This window comes from Neodiprion virginianus, chromosome 3 (genome assembly GCF_021901495.1).
Source record: "Neodiprion virginianus isolate iyNeoVirg1 chromosome 3, iyNeoVirg1.1, whole genome shotgun sequence".
Classification (NCBI taxonomy): Eukaryota; Metazoa; Arthropoda; class Insecta; order Hymenoptera; family Diprionidae; genus Neodiprion; species Neodiprion virginianus.
In genome coordinates, this window is record NC_060879.1 from 25,134,348 (window position 1) to 25,152,309 (window position 17,962).

General features: G+C 37.4%; 1 protein-coding gene across 8 annotated transcripts in view; it reads right to left on the reverse strand.

Moving 5' to 3' along the window:
• Positions 1–713: 713 nt before the first annotated feature.
• The window catches only part of LOC124299502 (fasciclin-1), a 224,666-nt gene continuing 207,417 nt past the window's right edge, over positions 714–17,962 (reverse strand). For 6 of the 8 annotated variants that reach the window (XM_046752750.1, XM_046752749.1, XM_046752747.1 and 3 more), the window contains 4 exons: positions 17,625–17,848; positions 13,755–13,917; positions 12,926–13,070; positions 714–7,532 (listed from right to left, as the gene is read on the reverse strand). In XM_046752750.1, coding sequence (XP_046608706.1) covers positions 7,342–7,532; positions 12,926–13,070; positions 13,755–13,917; positions 17,625–17,848 — 723 coding nt within the window. In that variant the 3' untranslated portion in view covers positions 714–7,341. The remainder of the gene's footprint in view (positions 7,533–12,925; positions 13,071–13,754; positions 13,918–17,624; positions 17,849–17,962) is intronic. The other 2 variants (XM_046752752.1, XM_046752748.1) reach the window with 1 other exon arrangement.

A 17,962-nucleotide genomic window follows, 5' to 3' on the forward strand; every position in this document is an offset into this window, starting at 1 on the left:
ATATCCACTAGATTCTGTAATAATAATTAACGCGTCACATTTCTAATGGTGTACGTATCGATTGCAAGATTTCGATGCCTGCTACTAGTTACACATTTTTTCTGACTCCATATTATCCCCTTATAATAGGCTTCCGACCTTCGGATCAACCCGAGGGAAGTACTAATTCGTGTTCCTAATTGACCGATAATACCTTGAAACAACTTGCCGTACAGACTTTCAGTATGTTTTTCAGTTTATTTAACAGTCACGGTAGGAACCATTTGACAAATTGAAATGGATACTATATTAGCTTTACAGGAAATTTGACGTATTTACTTGGTTGCCTTTCACACCAGAATTTTTCCTCATAATATTTTGTTCCGGCGAAGTCTAGAACGACAGTCAGCTGAACTTTTAAGAATAACTTCGGCTGGTCTTTGATACCTATTGTGAGGTTATTGGGGCCTTTTGTATTAATACTGAATTACAGAGTACCACTATTTTTCACCAGTAAACTATTAACTAACTACTACACTTCTAATACTTAAAGACTTTAGAATTAATAGAAGTCCATTCTAATAACACAGTATAATTTAAACTCACTTAACATTCATCACGAACCAATCTTTCTTAGTGTGTCGATTGCTATTCGGGCATGAAATAATAATGAATATGGTTTAAATGACGACCATTCTGATCAACAATTTAAAATTTCTTTCACGCGATTACGATTAAACTTTAGGTGTTCTTTATTTTTTTTCATAAAATTATACAGTAAAAGCATCGGTTCACAAAGTGTCTTAAGGCAAAAAGACTATGTTTATGATATTTTTCGAAACAAGGGGGCACGTTTCAAAATTTCGTTAATTAAACATTATTCCATAACGCACCGAAGCTAAACTTTTCACGTACGATTTGTCGCATTCGTGATGCTGTGCGTGAGATTGAAAAATTATTTCGGATGGAAATATTGAACAAGTGGAAGTGCCGACAATATTACTATTGATATATCGAATCTACCGGTAATATCATTGATTTAAACGTCTTTATTGCCAACGAACCTTAACGCTGATATTTTGTGAATGTAACTCTGTTGCGCACTATTTGATTTTGAATTCTCATTTTGTCACCACTTGTTTCAAAAAATAGTCAAATCCTGTTTACGAACAAGAGTCTATAATTATAAATGGCGGAAAATGCACAGAATCTTTTTTCGTAAAAGCATTCGTGCCTGATCCGTACTTAAACAAACGTTACAATAAAGATAACCATAGATTAGCCCTATAATCAAAGTATAGTTATTAATTGATAATTATCTAAAATATATACCTAATTTTATCGTAATCGCAATTAAATACAGTATAATATCATAATATTTGAAATAAATGCATTTTATACAAATAGATCTGTGGTACATTTACGTAAATTTGATTTCTCTAGTAACATATCTAATAAATAATTAATTATTGTTTATTTTCATTTATTTTATACCGTTAATTTATTAGACTTACATAGCTGACTCGGAACATACGAAATTACTTAATAATTATTTTATATATTCGTCCGAAATTTGAATTGAATCTTTTCGATCCTTACCCTTATCTTACATGTTATATGTAAATTGTAATATAATCAACCGATAGTACATGAAGCGGATGATGATAGCCCACCGAGTACGTCATGCATGTGTAATATTTTGCAAAGACGCCTTTGAGATGACCGTTAGGAAATGATTACTAGATGTAGATCCTACTCGTTTTGCGGTTAAAAATCTCCCCTGCTCCAAATAACTTATATTGTGACGTGATTTTATTCCGCGTTCGTTCCATTATAATTTCCATTTCACGATCTAATGCTAATTACAAAATCGGTATCATTTGAAAGGCTTCTTTGAGTATCGAATTAGTTAATTTTCAAATCGTGTGATTACATGAATGCATTATGCAGTTTGATTACGTGACGAAACGATTATATCGTTGCGGGTAAGACGTGTAAGTTGAAAAGTATAATGTAGGTGACTATAGGAGAAAAAGGATATTCATCACAACTATTCAATTTTATTATTATTGTTATTATTATTATTATTATTATTTACTTGTTATAAACCTTAATCGCACCGACAATCATTTTTGCCGACGAAATACGGGATTTCGATTAATTCCTAATTACTCATTTGCCTACTCTTTAACACAGTTCATGGTATTAACGTCGAGGATATACATTATACATACATCATTCACACATTATTTGCACATGCGATACCTCTTGCTCCGGCACTTGAGTTTTGCGCCGATTAATATTCATTTTAGGTATTCATATTGAAGGTATGATCCGTGGTCGAAACTTTATTTAATTACGCGAATTTATCTATCTGTATACCATATCTTGACGGTTGAAAAAAATGTGTGACACGACATGCATTATTTTATTGATTGCTTCACAAGAGTAACTCTTGAAGTGATCTTACGGAATGATTTTGCCAAGTTTCTTAGTATTTTCTCGGAGCGTATTTTTTATTTTCTTTATTTATTATCAATCGATATAAATAATGCATTACTTTACGCGGGAAATAAATCGTAAGTTCTAACATAATAAAAGCTGGAAAAAGCACTGAAGATTTGACACATACTTGACTTTCTTTCGTGCTTTAATATGTATATAATTATGTCAATTAACAGTACGCGTATTATATTATAAATAAATCACTCAAATACTGTAGTAATAAAATTCTAATGTTAGCATGTATGTTGTGTAATACAATAAATATCGTCATTCCGCACGAATATTCAGCATACACAATAATGTGTGGTAGGAAAGAGTATTAAAGTTCTCAAATCTTTGTTATCCCATTTTTGGCGTTCATTTTGCGACCACTATCAGATCATCATCGCGGCTGCGTGAAGAAAACTCAAAATTGATCGACCCAAATTACATACAAATAGGAGGAGATATTATAATCCGTGAATGTTTACTTCTTCTTCGTTTCTCTGATTTTTAGAACCGGAATATAGCGTGCAGTTACGCACATTATACTTCGGTGCAAAAGAAATCTTTGCATTCACAAAACAGTTCTGATTAAAATTCGCGACAGTTCAATCAAATTTACGAGGAAAAAAAACAGCTTTGGGAATTTAAGGGGGTGCCCTGGTCGATTTTGACGTTGACGTACATATCTCCAAATATCAAAGTCTACGTATCGCAAACCTGAAAACGGGTTTGATAGGCCTATTCTATATGTAATTCTGAACAAAAATACTTCTAAACATTTTCATTCGACGAAATCGCTTTGGTAAATTTGTAGAATTCATGCCATTTCTTCATTTCTGCCTCAGATGAAAATGTATTGGAGTGCTTTTGTTCAGAATTGCGTATAGACTGGGGCTGCCCTTTTTCGCGTTCGAGATACGTAGACACCGATATTTGCAGATTAGCGTGGAAATCGATCAGGGCACCCCCTTAAATATACTTCAACGTGATGAATCACACGCCAGGTTGCGATGAGATTGGCGGTATTATTTTATTATATAATTATTCCATTTACTAACGTTCATTTCTAAACACTAGCTTTTAATATTTACCATAATTATATGCCCTTAACAAGCAGTACCGTTATATCTACAAAATGTACAAATAATGACGATGACATAGAGTTATGTATCGATATTTTTTTCGTCTTCATGTCATTTCGCAGTGAGACAAATCCAACGCTGAAATTGAATAATACGTAAGTCTTGAAGTGGACGTCTTTTCTGCTCATCGTATAATATGCGCAATATAACAGTAAATATGTGAAATTCAAAACACGGGCGTTTTGATATTTAATAAAGATTTGACGTAGCGAAATTGCCATCGCAGTACGAAATTCATAGGAATACTCACATGTGTGAAACGGAATGAATTGATTTCAGTTTTTTATATCGTGACGAAAAATGTTGCTCTGGAATTCTTTCTTATTTTCGGACTACGTAATCGTGAGATGTTTCTTTCGCTTAGAGTATGATTTCATCAATGACGGGTCAGTGATAATTGATAAATAAACGTAAGTGCAACGTTGAATACGATAACATGATTTGGTCGGTGTAAACAGAGAAAGGATTTGTTGACTTTAGCAAATATTGCGATAGAAATATTTTTTTGTCTTTTTCGATTCAAGAAACGTCATTTGACACGGCAACAAAGTAATGTGAACACCAATAATTTGTGTTATCGAGCCAAACCATATTTATTTGAAGCAAAAATAACATGATCCTCGCTATTTTTGATAAGTTCAACAAATTTTGTGTATGTATGTGACTCTACTGTCTTGTGATGAGCTCGGTTGGTAAAAATTCACGATTTCGTTTCCTTAAAGGTAGATTTTGGTAACTATGAGATGAACGATCAGCGAGTATTGCATATTTATAATGAGTTAATTATCGAAGATACAGACTGTTAGGACCTCGCAATATTTAACGATACAAACTTGGCGATTCGTACTCTATAGCATGGCTCGACCCCCACAACTATTTATAAATGTGTATGTATGGATTAATGTATTCCAATTTATAATGTATGTAAAAAGCCAAACATTCAAATACATCTATTATACAGAGAGATAGAGTTCTACTATTTCTTTTGACCTAACGAACAAACAGTTTTTAATTCATAGAGTTTATGTACCTATACATAATATAATTAATAATTATTTATTCCAACAACAAGTAAGTTAGTATTTGATAGCATTTCTTTTTTTCTTTTTTCTTTTTCATTCTTCAATCGTACTTTCTTCTTCAATATATCTCTGTATATTATATATTATATATATGTATAGATTGATATCAACACGTAATATTGATTATTTGTTTTTTATTTTCATCTTTTAATTATATTTCTTGGTGAAAATGAATATGTGAAACGCGCTGAACTACCGGCGCCAGATTCAATAATTGTTGTCAATTTATCTATTCAAGTCCATCTATACGGATGAACTGAATCTGGCCATTGGGTGATTTTCCACATAATTCACGTGTTCACAGTCTATATTTTTCTTCTGTCTACCTCCGAATAATTTTTTTTTAATTCATTATTATATTTTGCAGTTTCGTTAATTTACACGTTCTTATCGCGAGTCGATGAGACATGAAGCGCATGATATATTTTCATCTAGCCTACAGTTGGTCGAGTTTATTTGATTTTTGGACACGAACCGTAAAATTTTTTTACTCATTGTCTGTCATTTTTTTTTTTTTTCTACCTTTTTGCACCACCTTTTCTCACTTTATACATGGTATACCGATTCGACATATTATTTTCAATTCAATTTATTCATTATATTCAGTTACGTACTCATTTCATAGCCGGAGGCATACGTTATGTCGAGATGCAGTCGAACTGGTCAAAAATACGGTACGAATATCCGTATATTAACAGATCTCTATACACGCTTTATTCTTTACGCACGATATTCGAACTATAAAACAATAGAACGTCAGACCAAAAGACTTTCACGTAACAATCGCAATTTTATGAAATAATCAAGACGTACTTGTAATTCAATTTCACGCATATATTCAGTCATCATTTTTTCAAATCATGCCAATTACTGCAAAAAGTTGTGTAATAATGTCAAATGTACAAATAAAGTCTTTGGGATAAATGAAAGAAAATAAATAAATTCTCATAAAGAAATCCGATTTCCAGCGAAACCACCGAAAAAATTGTTCTGATTATAACGAAATGCCGCAAAAATGTCAGTGTCATTTACCCATATATATTTATTAATTTAGTTAGACATACACACCGATAGCACATGGTATGTATAAATACCGACAAATTTACATATGCGGAATGATGAATACGTGGATTTCATTTTTATACAAAAGTGACAATAATTAGTCTGGCAGTATTCTATTATAGTAGTATATAAGTAGAAACGTTACGAATCACCAGACGACCGGGAAACACCGAATTGTTGAGTTCGTGTGAATTCGGTGTATGTCAGTTGTGGCTTTTTTCATCCCTGAATCGGTTAACGGTTACACGAGCAATGCTAATATCCTGCTCTTCCCGAATCGAGTGATACATTTGTAATTATATAAATTGTGAAACATCGTCAATATGTTAAAGTTTTCAATATATGTTGTAACGTACGGAAACCTCTGTTATAATATTATATATAGCGGTTACGCCCGTCGCGATCACAAAGCCACAAGGATCGCAATTCGTGCAAATGGATCACCAGAACCATAGTGCAGAGAACCGTTCGTCAGAAACTTAATTAAAATTCTTCGAGAAATGTTCATCGATCCTCTAGCTCCGTACACCTTCTGTTCTTTTTATTGAAATTTTTTTCTCTCACGATGATTTTATACTCGTTATAGGTGATACCTATCTACTTGGTACGATTATAACTAACCCGTAGAATCGTCCCCCGGACAATTCCGAATAAATAATAGGCTATAACCTCGCTTGAGGCTGAGCGATTATCGTTATTAGTATTGTTAACAATATTTTTATCATTAATTTTATTATCATCGTATTCATTACAATTACAATTATTATTATCATTATATCAATATTTATTCATTATTACTATTGTTTTATTTGTATTTATAATTATATATATGTATATATTCTTCTCGTCACTCATATTTTGTTTTTCGTTTAAAATAACGCGAGAGATTCCTGTAATCCTTGCAGATCGTACGTATTCATATACGTATAATCTGTCTCGTGTCAATTTCCCATACAGTGAATCCTTACTCACGTGGCTCGATGTATATCTCAAGGGAAAATATTTTTTAAACACAGCTTTGTTATACGTAAGAAATTCAAGAGTTAATCGTACGGGCTGCGATACGTAACGGGTACATGTATGCGAGGCGGCGTGAACGAAGGAATGAATTTTGCAAGGTAGGAGAAGAATGTGGGGAGGGGGAGGAGGGAGGTGAATCAGTCCTGTGCACCGTTTCTACCTCATCTTTCGGTCCTTGTCACAGGAAACTTCTCCGATCATTGGAATATTATACGGTCATCAGGTGTGAAGGGTATAGATTACCGGTTAAACTTCTTACGTAAAGCTTTCGACGCAACTTTTTCCCCGTCTCTCTGTACTTTACAACGAAAAAAAAAATAAAAAAAAAAATCTAGCGAGTAACGTTGAGTTCGACTGGACGAAGAAATTGGATATTCACTCGAGCAAAGATCAGCCGTTTCAAGTTTATAACGTTCGCTGGGCATTCTCGAACGCAACTCAAATCACTCAGCCTCGAGATACACTATTGACATAGCCATTGGTTTACAATTGTTATTTCACCTTCTGTTTCTCGTCGTATAATATATTTTTTTGAAAATCTCGTTCCTTTCTTCCCTCGTCCAAACTTACAGCAACCACTTGGCTATGAGAATCATAATTAAGTGGGGTCCGAACGTAGCTAACGACGCACTTCCGTTCACCTGTACGTCGCTGTCCTTCAGGAATACACCGTCGATAACGTGAATTATACCGTTGGTGCACTCGACGTCTGGACGGAAAACGTGGATCCATTCGTTCTGCCACTGGACGTGGTAGCCTGGAACATGATAAAGGCAAAATGCGAATAACTTCGATTTGCACGCTGCGTCCTCACTCGATGCGAAATTTTCTCGAAGAGATAAGAGCATCTGCTGCAGTGATTTTTATGGGCTGTCATTCGCAGGCGTAATGACGAAGGTTGTTGCAGGGCAGTCTCGTTTAAGATGTGCAGATATTTTACCCTGCAACGGGAATCGCGTTCATAATCGTATACGCACGCTCAGGTTATATACATATTATATCTTCGGAGTTTAGATGCATATACGTATATAATACTTGGTGTGTACGCGTGTGCTTGTGCAAATACAAGGGATGCATAGATAAGGGGGGTAAACGCCTTGGCGTGTATAAAAGTTTACACCAACTTTAGCATAGCGCGCGCGCTCGATCTGATTAGAGGAAATATATGCGCATAGCTGCAAAATCGGAGGGTATAAGGGGAGTATATGTATACGTGATCGGTGATAAAAATGGGCGATAAGTGTAAGTACGTTGTCGAGGAAACTGATTTGAGAGTTTTGCAATCCGAAAGTGAAGGGAAGCATAACCCATCTTGGGAGAAATGGAACCAACCATTGAGGTAAGATTCTCGAGAATATCACCAAGGATAAAATGAAATGATTGACGTAAGATTAACATGGCTGCCGTTGATACGCTTCAAATTCTAATTTGGCTGCCTGATAACTTTGAGCACTCGTAAATTATTGAAACTATCTCCACGCCAAATAATATTACGGCAAGAGTAGGTAAAGCATCATTTGATTCTCGAAAAAAGACTAAAAACTGCGAAATCGACTCACAAAATTAATTCGTGGGAGCTTGTATATTTATTGCCTATCGGCACGACGTAAGACTTCATCGTAAAAGTTTAAATATAAAAATTTATGTAACGAATTTAATAACTTTGCCGTTAAGGTGAGTTGATTGGGGTTTCATTCGAATATCGGTCCGCAGTAGGGGAGAGGAGGGCAAAATGGGACCCGTGAGGTAGGAATAACGTCAGATCAGGGGTGGTTAACTTCTCGCGATCATGGCGCGCCAAATTCGAGGGGCCCGTTGAGCTTTTTACCTGGGTCATGATAAGGCCCTCAAATCTTTTGTTTGAGTATAAAAGCGCGTGTGATTGTTTCGAGAATTTTGAAATTTAACACAATTGCTTCTGCGTTTGGCCTACAAATACATCTCAAGCGTTATCGATATTTTTTGAAATCCCATTTGATTGTAGAGGGGGCCCATTTTGCCCTTTACCTCCCTACATAATGCTTGACGCCAGATTTTCGTTCGATTCAAGATTCATTGTGTGACAACAAAAGCGCAAATGGCTAGTCATAGAGAGAGCTAGAGAGTCGAGAATGAGTTGATTCAAGGTACATAACACTTGATTAAATAATTGATGTAACTCGAGGCACAGAATTACACCTTAGGTGATTATCTTCACGTCTATACCCTCGACTCTGGCGCCTTTATTTGCTCAAAGTTTTCTCATTTACGGGTCGAGCAAATCGACGTGACCTCTTGCCAGTATGGTCCGAGTGTCTAAATACTGTCTACTTTCGCGTTTCTCGACTCGCCCGCTGCACGCGAAACTTTTCTTGTTATTTGCTTTCGCGAAGCCAAATACATTTATTATAGGTGCAACGTTTAACTACAAAAGTGTACAAAAACTCGGAATAGAAATAAATATCCCGCTATCACTTTCCGAACACCAAAGAAATTGCGGAACGTCTCAGACCTATTTTGACATTTTTTCCCATGCGTGCGTGCACCTCATAACGCGTAGCGTTGACTTGCGAATATCTGCACGTCTGGCTCATGCGGGAAAAAGGTTTTGGGATATCGTGGAAACGGAACGAAATGGCGTTCTCGAGGATAAAAATAAAATGACTCGAGCTGTACGTATACGTGGACTTCCGTACGTATGCACACGTATGCTTCCGTGAGTATACCTATACACGCGAACATATAATAAGGATATTATGGGCAGTACCTTCAGCTACGCTAGGTTCGCCAGCTTGAGACTGTAGACCAACGGCGTGAACGACTTTTGAATATTTATCACCGCTTTGCTCAACTTTGTCAGAGGGTGTTAAGTAGAACGAGTGCCAATCCAACCGTTTCCACGGAACTCGACGTTTTCCAACTATTTTAAAGGAGATCCCAAGGAATCTAGCCTCGTATTGTACATACATGTATATATACATTAGGATATATTGCCGTAGAGTTGACAAAATTATTATTATTATCCTGACTTCATTGAACGAAAGTTTGACGTGTAATATTTTCGAAAACGTTTAGTACCGTATTTTCCGGGCTTATTTTTATTATGTCTGCAGTTACAGTTGGTGAGAATTTATATTGAGAATGTGACAAAAGTCCCGGTAACAACTGTCTCCATTGTCCCGTTATTTTCTTAAGCGGATTTGTCATCATTAAAGCTCAAAATATAGCCTTAGTGAAAATAAATGGACTATTTTTGTTAGGAACATGACTGCAACAAATTTTCAACGATCAGATCAACAGAATGTGAGCTTTTGTAGGGGACATAAGAGAACAAGTTTTGCACATTGGGTATTCACTCGTAACATAGAGAATATTTTCACTCAACGTCTTTGGCGAGAAAACATTCAACAACTGAACTAAAGAGTGCTTCGATCATCAACGTATCTGAACTTGAAGTCGAGTAGTTGAAGGGTGTGCAACGAGTCGAAGGAGCTACCTTCTTACTCGTCGTTATACGGATTTTTGAAAAACACTTTACCGAAAACGAGTATTAATGCGATCAGCCGAGAGTCGAGGTTGAAAATGTTGGTCATGTATGAATATCTGCATCAAATAGTTATCGTTATAGTTGAGAATTACCGGTACTGGATAATGGCAATAAATGGTGAATTTATGCGACCGTTAATATCGGAATTTTCCTCGGAAAAGTAGAGGCGATACAGCAGTATTTGCAGACCAACGGAGGTTGTTCAGATAGCATTTAATGCTAATAGAACCCCAAGGTTATGGGTTGGAACGATACGCGGAGCGTATTATAGCGTTTAGAATTTTATAGTTTGTATTATTACAGGTACACGGCCGGTTCGGTGTATCGCGCGTTACGTATACGCGACTGGGGTACAAATGTTATCTCGAGACTCGAAAGTGCCGTCTCCGTTGTGCACGAACTTGGGCTTGTCGTATGCAGGTATACGCGAAATACGACGGAAGAGTTATTAGTTTTCTTCCATGCTTTCGTACGAGGATAACTACTTTGGTCTGGTATACGTATACGCGTAAACGCGAGATGTGATCTTCGAGAATACAGTGCCCGCATAAGGGAGGCGAGGCCACGGTTTCGCGGTGTGATAACGAAGGACTCACCGAGAACAATGTTCTCCAGCCGACAGAGAATTCCAGCCGCGTTACTGCCGTTGAGAAATTCTCTGAAGCAGCCCGAGTGACGAAGCTTATCTTGTTATGGTTAGTAAAATACATAGAATAGTATCACAGAGAGTGTCACGGGCATTTCGTGCCGCCTCACTCAAAACTTGGCGCTAAAATTAAACGCTTCCGAGCTCTATTTGTATGCCACGTATTATAGACAATTTTTAGTAACCAATTAAACCCGTTACGGGCCATATCCAGCACTGACCTGAACCACCTAATATTCAAGTACCGCGATATGGTGAAATTGTTATCCCTGTTGCCCGAAAGGTGGATGAAGCGGTAGTGCGTTAAGTAATATTATATCGCTAATGGTTGGATTGTACTTGGAGAAAAGTGGCTTGATTAAAACCACAAGGTTAAAAAACTTTCGGAGGTTGGAAAATTCCTTCATCCGATATTAACGGCTGTACCATACTCGCCCTGCGATTGGTCGTCGATTCTCTCGCTCTCATCGTCGTTTTCTGATACAGCTGCGGATAAGTACATTCAGAGAGATTCGATTAAAAGAGACACCTAATCGCGTCCCGTTTTTTCTGACGCGTAATTTTTAATTTAATTTGTTTTTTTTTTCCTTCCTTTTTCTATTCATTTTTTATCCCTTTGTTCTTCGCTTTTGTCACCGCGATTCGAGCAAAATCAAAGAGGGATAATTTGGTCGGGTTAACGGGGGGGAAATTGATGCCTGGGTAGTCTATCGAATTCATTCAACGGCAGTAAGCGGGTCTCCATTCGTTGGAATCTACTCGATCAAACGGACCGTTTAACAATTTTTGTGTCAATTTCAAAATCGATAACGCCGTTGACAGGGAATTGCTTTTCTCGTGCAGTAGTGGGTATATGTAGAAATGGATCGGGAAGAGGATGAGGAATACGCCGTCGTGCGCCGAACGAGAGAAGGTAAAAAAGATCAAGAGACGAGATGAAGGGAGGCATCGAGTCGCGGGTTTATACCCGCAGAAATAGGAAACTTGTCTGACGATGAGGGGAGAAAGGTGTATCGTCGGTGGAATGTGTGCTTCGTGGTTTTTCTTCAAAGAGATGAAAATAGAATATATTTAGAGAAGATCACCGAGGGTAACTTCACCTCGCGCGTTACGTTTCTAGGATAAGGATTATTCGTGGTTTATCTCAGCGTCTGCATCTGTCGTTTAATACATCGAATAACGAGTTTCGAAAATAACGGGGTTGCTTTTATGGGAATTTGTATAGCGTCCGACAGTTAAAAATCTGGACTGTATAGATTGTCTTTGATTTTTTTTTTTTTGGTTTTTTTTGTCATTAATCGAAAATGTGCTTGTCGTGTGATAACAATTTTCAGGTAGAACGTAAGAGCTGCGAAGACGAAAAAAAAAACGCGATTTGAAAGAATAAATGAAAATAAAAAGCTCAGTGCCTTTCGTGATCCTATTAAAAACTTTCACACGAATAAAGCTGCAGGGTACGAACTTTGTGTCGTTATATCTATTTGAACTTTACGTTCTTGCAATAGTGCGTTCTCTGTATTTTCCTTAACAGTATGAAAAGCTGTACTTCTTTTCAATACCCTCAAAATTTTTACCTTAGTTCTCTATTCATTGTGTACAACACAGTTTTCGTCCTGAAATGACGATCAGTTTTACAACGACGATTAATCGAAGAAAAACTTTTACATCAGAATTTCACGCGACATATATTTCCGTAAGTATTACATCACACAGGCAAAAGAATTTGCCTTCGTGAGAATGTTCGACGTAGTGACTGGCATGCAGGAGAGCAAATAGTTGAATCAGGATCCTGGGAAGGACCAAAGTTTCGAGTTTCGGTAACCCGGTAACGACTAACCGATTACGACGACGGTAAAGTTTGAGAAAAGTTTTTCACTACGTGCCGGCCAATCCTGTTCCTGCAGTGTTTTTAAAATAAAGACCTACTGGCCTTGTAATGTATATACATATATATTATATACGTGTAGGTGATACTTACTTTCGCCAACTTCCTTCACGTGTAGTTTCAAGGTATCTCTCATTGTCGGCAGGATCACGGTGTCATTGAAGTACATGTCTTTCAGCTTCGCCATCGTATAGGCCTGGTCGGCTACCACCAGGTGTCGCTGCAATATCTGCTCAGCCTGTAGATTGAAAATCAATTTTTCATATCGATTCCATTTCCACGCGTCGACGTGCTAAAAATGACTCTTCCCAAGATCGAGTCATCGAAAGTGGTTCAATTTTGTTCCGAAATCAGTTGAACACTTTCAAGAGTTAATGGCTTTTAAATTTTTAGGTAAATGCTTTAAATTATACTAATTACACGTGCGAAATTCCGGAAATTTTCTATTTTTGTTTGGCAGCTTTAATACCGTAAGTAAGATAGAGTTGCCGTTCCGTGATCGTTGTACTGCAAAATCTGCAAGGATTTGGGACAAACTTCTTTTTTCAAATCTAATTCAGTTATACAGTATACGCGGCATTTCAAGATAAGCTAACGCCTAGTTTTTCAAATAACTCTGAGAAAAAGCGTGTTATTTTTCTGTTGAATTTCGCGATGAAAGGAGTTCAACCGCTACATTTGCTTATTTCGCAATACTTTCGACCAGCTCTCAATATCACGGCAAACTGGATCCGGGTATCTCGTAACTCGACTCAGGATCAAAATGGATGATATTGAGAGCCGTATTTCCGGAAGTAAGCCTTTGTTGCATACGGGGGTATACCTATTAGGTATGTCAGATTGTTTCCCCGCATACGTATTGACATGAGGCAATAAGACTATTCGGAAGAAACGATTGAATGGAAGAGCGGTTCTGTCTTACGTGGTAAGAGTATTCGGGCATAAACAGCTTCTTGTAAGTCGAAGGAAATTTGATTTCGGCTGCTTTCCAGGCGAAGTCACGGGGCACAAAGTAAGTGAAACGCTTCCTCGTGTCGTTCAGTTGGTTGTTGAAACCTCGCCGCTGCCCAAGGAAATAGGTTGAGCTGTAAAACGAAACAGATAAAGTTAAAACCCGCGACCTAGAAAGGAAAGATACTCGGATCGACGAATTGGATATCTTTTTTCTCAACTTATTCTCAACTTATACTCCATTGCATTCCGAAATCTCTTTCTTCGTAAAATTTCTCGCGTCATATAATAATCCATTTCACATTGAATAGGACAATTTTTTTGTAAACATCTTATAGTTGGCTTGACTAGCGTAAATTTACTGTAGAACCGATTTCAAAGATACACAATGTTAAAGTGATATTTAATCAGGAAAATCAGTTCAGGTGTTTTTCTCATCTGTCTAGATATATTAGAATGATTGTTGAAAACGTTAGAATCGGTCATATTTCGAGCCGATTTACATCGGACGATAGTAGGAGATAAATATTATAAATCTTGCAGCAAGGCACGTAAGAAAAAAAATTTAGACGCAGGACATGAGATATGAGATTTAGCTTACAGACATGACACTTTTCCTGGACGGTCTCTGCAATTTTTCGTTTTCCCTCTTCTGTTTTATTCTGTCGCAAAATTATATCGTTCACGTGTTAGTTCAAAAACGCTATAACTTTTTCAATAACTTGACGAGAAATGTGAAAAATTTTACTTCCCCACGTAGTTAAAAGCATCTCGTTCGCCCAATTTCAATTTTCTCGTTATTCAGATCCTAAGACGATCAGGAGACCGGTTCAAATTTCAAAGGGGCAAACGTGAATAATAATAACAATTGCAAAAAAAGAAATAACTCAATGCAAAACACCTTGATTTGCATGTGCGCAGTTTGTTTGTTTGTTGATTGGTGTTCAGAGTTTATTGTCGGACCGCATGTTTCCGGTGGGTCGAAAGATCGATCGGTGATTATTCCACTTGTTTATATATTTCGGTTCACCGCACGTACCGATTATTTGACCCGCTGTTAGAATTGAACCGCGTTTGCAGTAAAGTTTGCCATCAGCGTTTTTGGCGCTCGAAAAATTGGCACGTTTCACGCGTTTAGCGGTTGTATACCTGCATCAAATATACATGCCCGCAATCGCCGTTGTTCATTTGTGCCAGGCGTGTAGAAGACATATTCTACCACTTGAGCAAATATTCGGATCACGATACACGGCGGGAGATGTCGAACATGCATATTTGCTGGAGAAAAATTATACCCACAATCAGTCGAACCGATTGTTATACCTCTGTGTAAAAGGATTCTCTATTGCATGCAGAGAAATTTGTGTCACGATATTACAGTACTGGACAGAGTCTGTTTCAAATGCAGCACCATTTTTTTCCAATGAAAATGCGGTTCAAATTTTTCAAATTATATATCGAAATCAGATCAATTGAATTTAGTAGCTAATTGATATTTTATGGAAAAACTGAACTTTTTTCGTTAGTTTCGACTGTATAACTGCGTGATTATAAAGGGGCGGGGTTGAAGTTTCGAATTTGAACAGTTCCGAAAGCACCTAATTATGAATGATTTATCGGCCAAACTTGAAGTAAAGAAACCAGACTTTTACGAAACAATGAATTTTCGAATGGTCCGAAACCCGATGGCTCAAAGTTTCGAAATGCAAGCTTCCGAAAATTCAAGTTTCGACAGAGCAAAGTTCCGATAGACTAAAAGTTCGAGAAATAAAGTTAGGATAGAGTAAAATTCAGAAATGAATGTCCAGGATTACGAATGTAAAAATATCGAAAATCCAAAACAAAAAAATAAATATCAAAGTGGTGAAATTTCATTGTGCCAGAAATTTACAGAACCGAAAAGCTTCGATCATTCCGTCTTTCGATGTTTCAGATTTTCAAATTTTCTCATTCCAGTACATTCTAGGAACTTTGACTTAACGGAGTTACACCCTTTAAGAATTTTGTCTTTCGAATCGCAAATAGGCACCGATACCCTAAAGACTCGTAAACAGATTCGCTCCGCTCGAGGGTATAATTCGCAAAGCGAAATCGCTGAGGAACCCCAGGACCGTTTGATATCGCGTCTATTGCCTCGTTTGGATGTTTAACAGGGTGATGGAATGGTGACGTCACCATCCATCCACCGCATCGAGTTGCTGTGCAGCCACCGGCGTATCGTATAAAGCAGGTAATGGCATTAAATCTATAACACGCAACCCGTAGTTTCTGCTTCACGGTGGTCGTCGTGGGTAACGTATTGCCGGCTGATAGATGGCGGAGATACGTGCAGTGTGTATGTAGGGTCGACCTAATGGCTATTATCGTAATGAAACTAGCATCGGGTCAGACGATACGTGATATGCCATTTCGCCCAATAATTTTCGCGTCCGCGGTACAGCTGCCTCTGCATTTGAATTCGCCGTTCACCCTCAAGCAGGAATACGATTCGCCAGTTTGAAAAATTTCTCATTACATGATATACTTTCATGTTTATCAACGTTACAAACTCTCGTGTAGAAGTCGTGTTATTTGAGGTATCAGGTGAAACACCGCAATAATTCGAACAAAATTTCAGACTTGACAGAGGTCGGTGAGTAATTTCTTTTACTAGAAATAAATATCTAAAATTAGTATCCTTTCATTTGGCCGATCCGTCCTGAATCAATTGGCGATCCCTTTGAAGGATAATTTTTCTGAAATACGCGCACCTTCTTTGCCTCATGTTTCTTATCTGCAGACCTTCCGTACCACTCGATTGAATGATCGTAATTTAAATGTGTATTGGTAAACAAAAACTTCTATCACTCCTCAATAATACATGTAAACAACAATGAAATGATAATTTAAGCGTTTAACCTTTCCTCCAGAAAGCTGAAGTCAAAATAATCGTGATACGTCAAATATTGGGACGAAATCAACTTACTCCGGGAGCATGAAGAAAAGAAATAAAGAGAAAAAAGGTAACCTTAGACGATGTGGAAAAGTTACATATTATAGTGACATTCATTTTCAATAATATCGTACAAGCTTATTTCCTCACGCCGAGCGATAGGAAAAAAAAATAGTATAGACAAGTTTCGTGATTGATTTTCATCGTTTTACATGGAGAGTTAAATGAAAAAGGCATTCGAAAAAAAAGCCTTTGTACCGTAATTTCCAAAGGGTTATAAAGCTCAAGAGGAACACGGCTAAAGTGCACGTATTTAAGCTCTTTCTTCTCCGCTAATGCATCGTGCAATTTGTCCTGACAATATCATGTCGCGAAAAGCAAGTTAAGTACAATTTCCACAAGATCTGCAGCGAGATAATATCGAATCAGATTTGTCTCGTCGCATGGCATTCATTATATAAAGAGATTTGAATGCAATGGAGTTTCTGAAAGGAGAGTCAACGGTGCGCAAATTGAGCCATTCGTTTCGAGAGAAACAATTATAACGAATGTGGCTGCTGATTTATTCCGCATTGAAGCTTCACCGACGATATACTATAAAAGCACAATTATCGTTTCTCCTGATTGAAATGCAATGGAATACAAAGCGATTTCTCTCCGAATACCCTGCGACCGGAATAGAGGGAAATTAATAGCTAAAAAATGTGAAACGGAGGTGAAAGTTTTCCGAACGTGAATTGGTCAGTTGCAGGAAAGAATTAAAATTAGGGAAGTTGGTGTATAAATTTTGAAAGACGCTGAGAAAAGCTGTTTTTTCTTTGCTGTATAGTTACGCGCATCGCTTGAATTGAAAAAAATCCCACTTGCATCCCTTTTTAATCCCACTCTTGAATAATCCTAGGTACTCACTTCAGCATCGGGTCGGTCCTCAGCTTCTCCTGTATCGTTGTGTAAGGAACACCGAGAACTCTGTCGATAATGTGAATAATCCCGTTCGTAGCCGCGATGTTCGGCGTGATAACAGTTGCATTGACGCCGCCTCCTTCGACGGTGATCGTCTCGTTCCCACTCGGTCCTTGAACTACGTTGAAGTAAAGACTTTTTCGCTCAGCCGCCGTTGCGACCTGAAATATCTGAGATTAACGGCACGTTCAGCAACTGTTCGAATAAAGGTCGCACGTATACAGGTATAATAAAAATTGTCATATGCGACATTGAATCACGTTCTTACAGGCATGTTGCTGCAA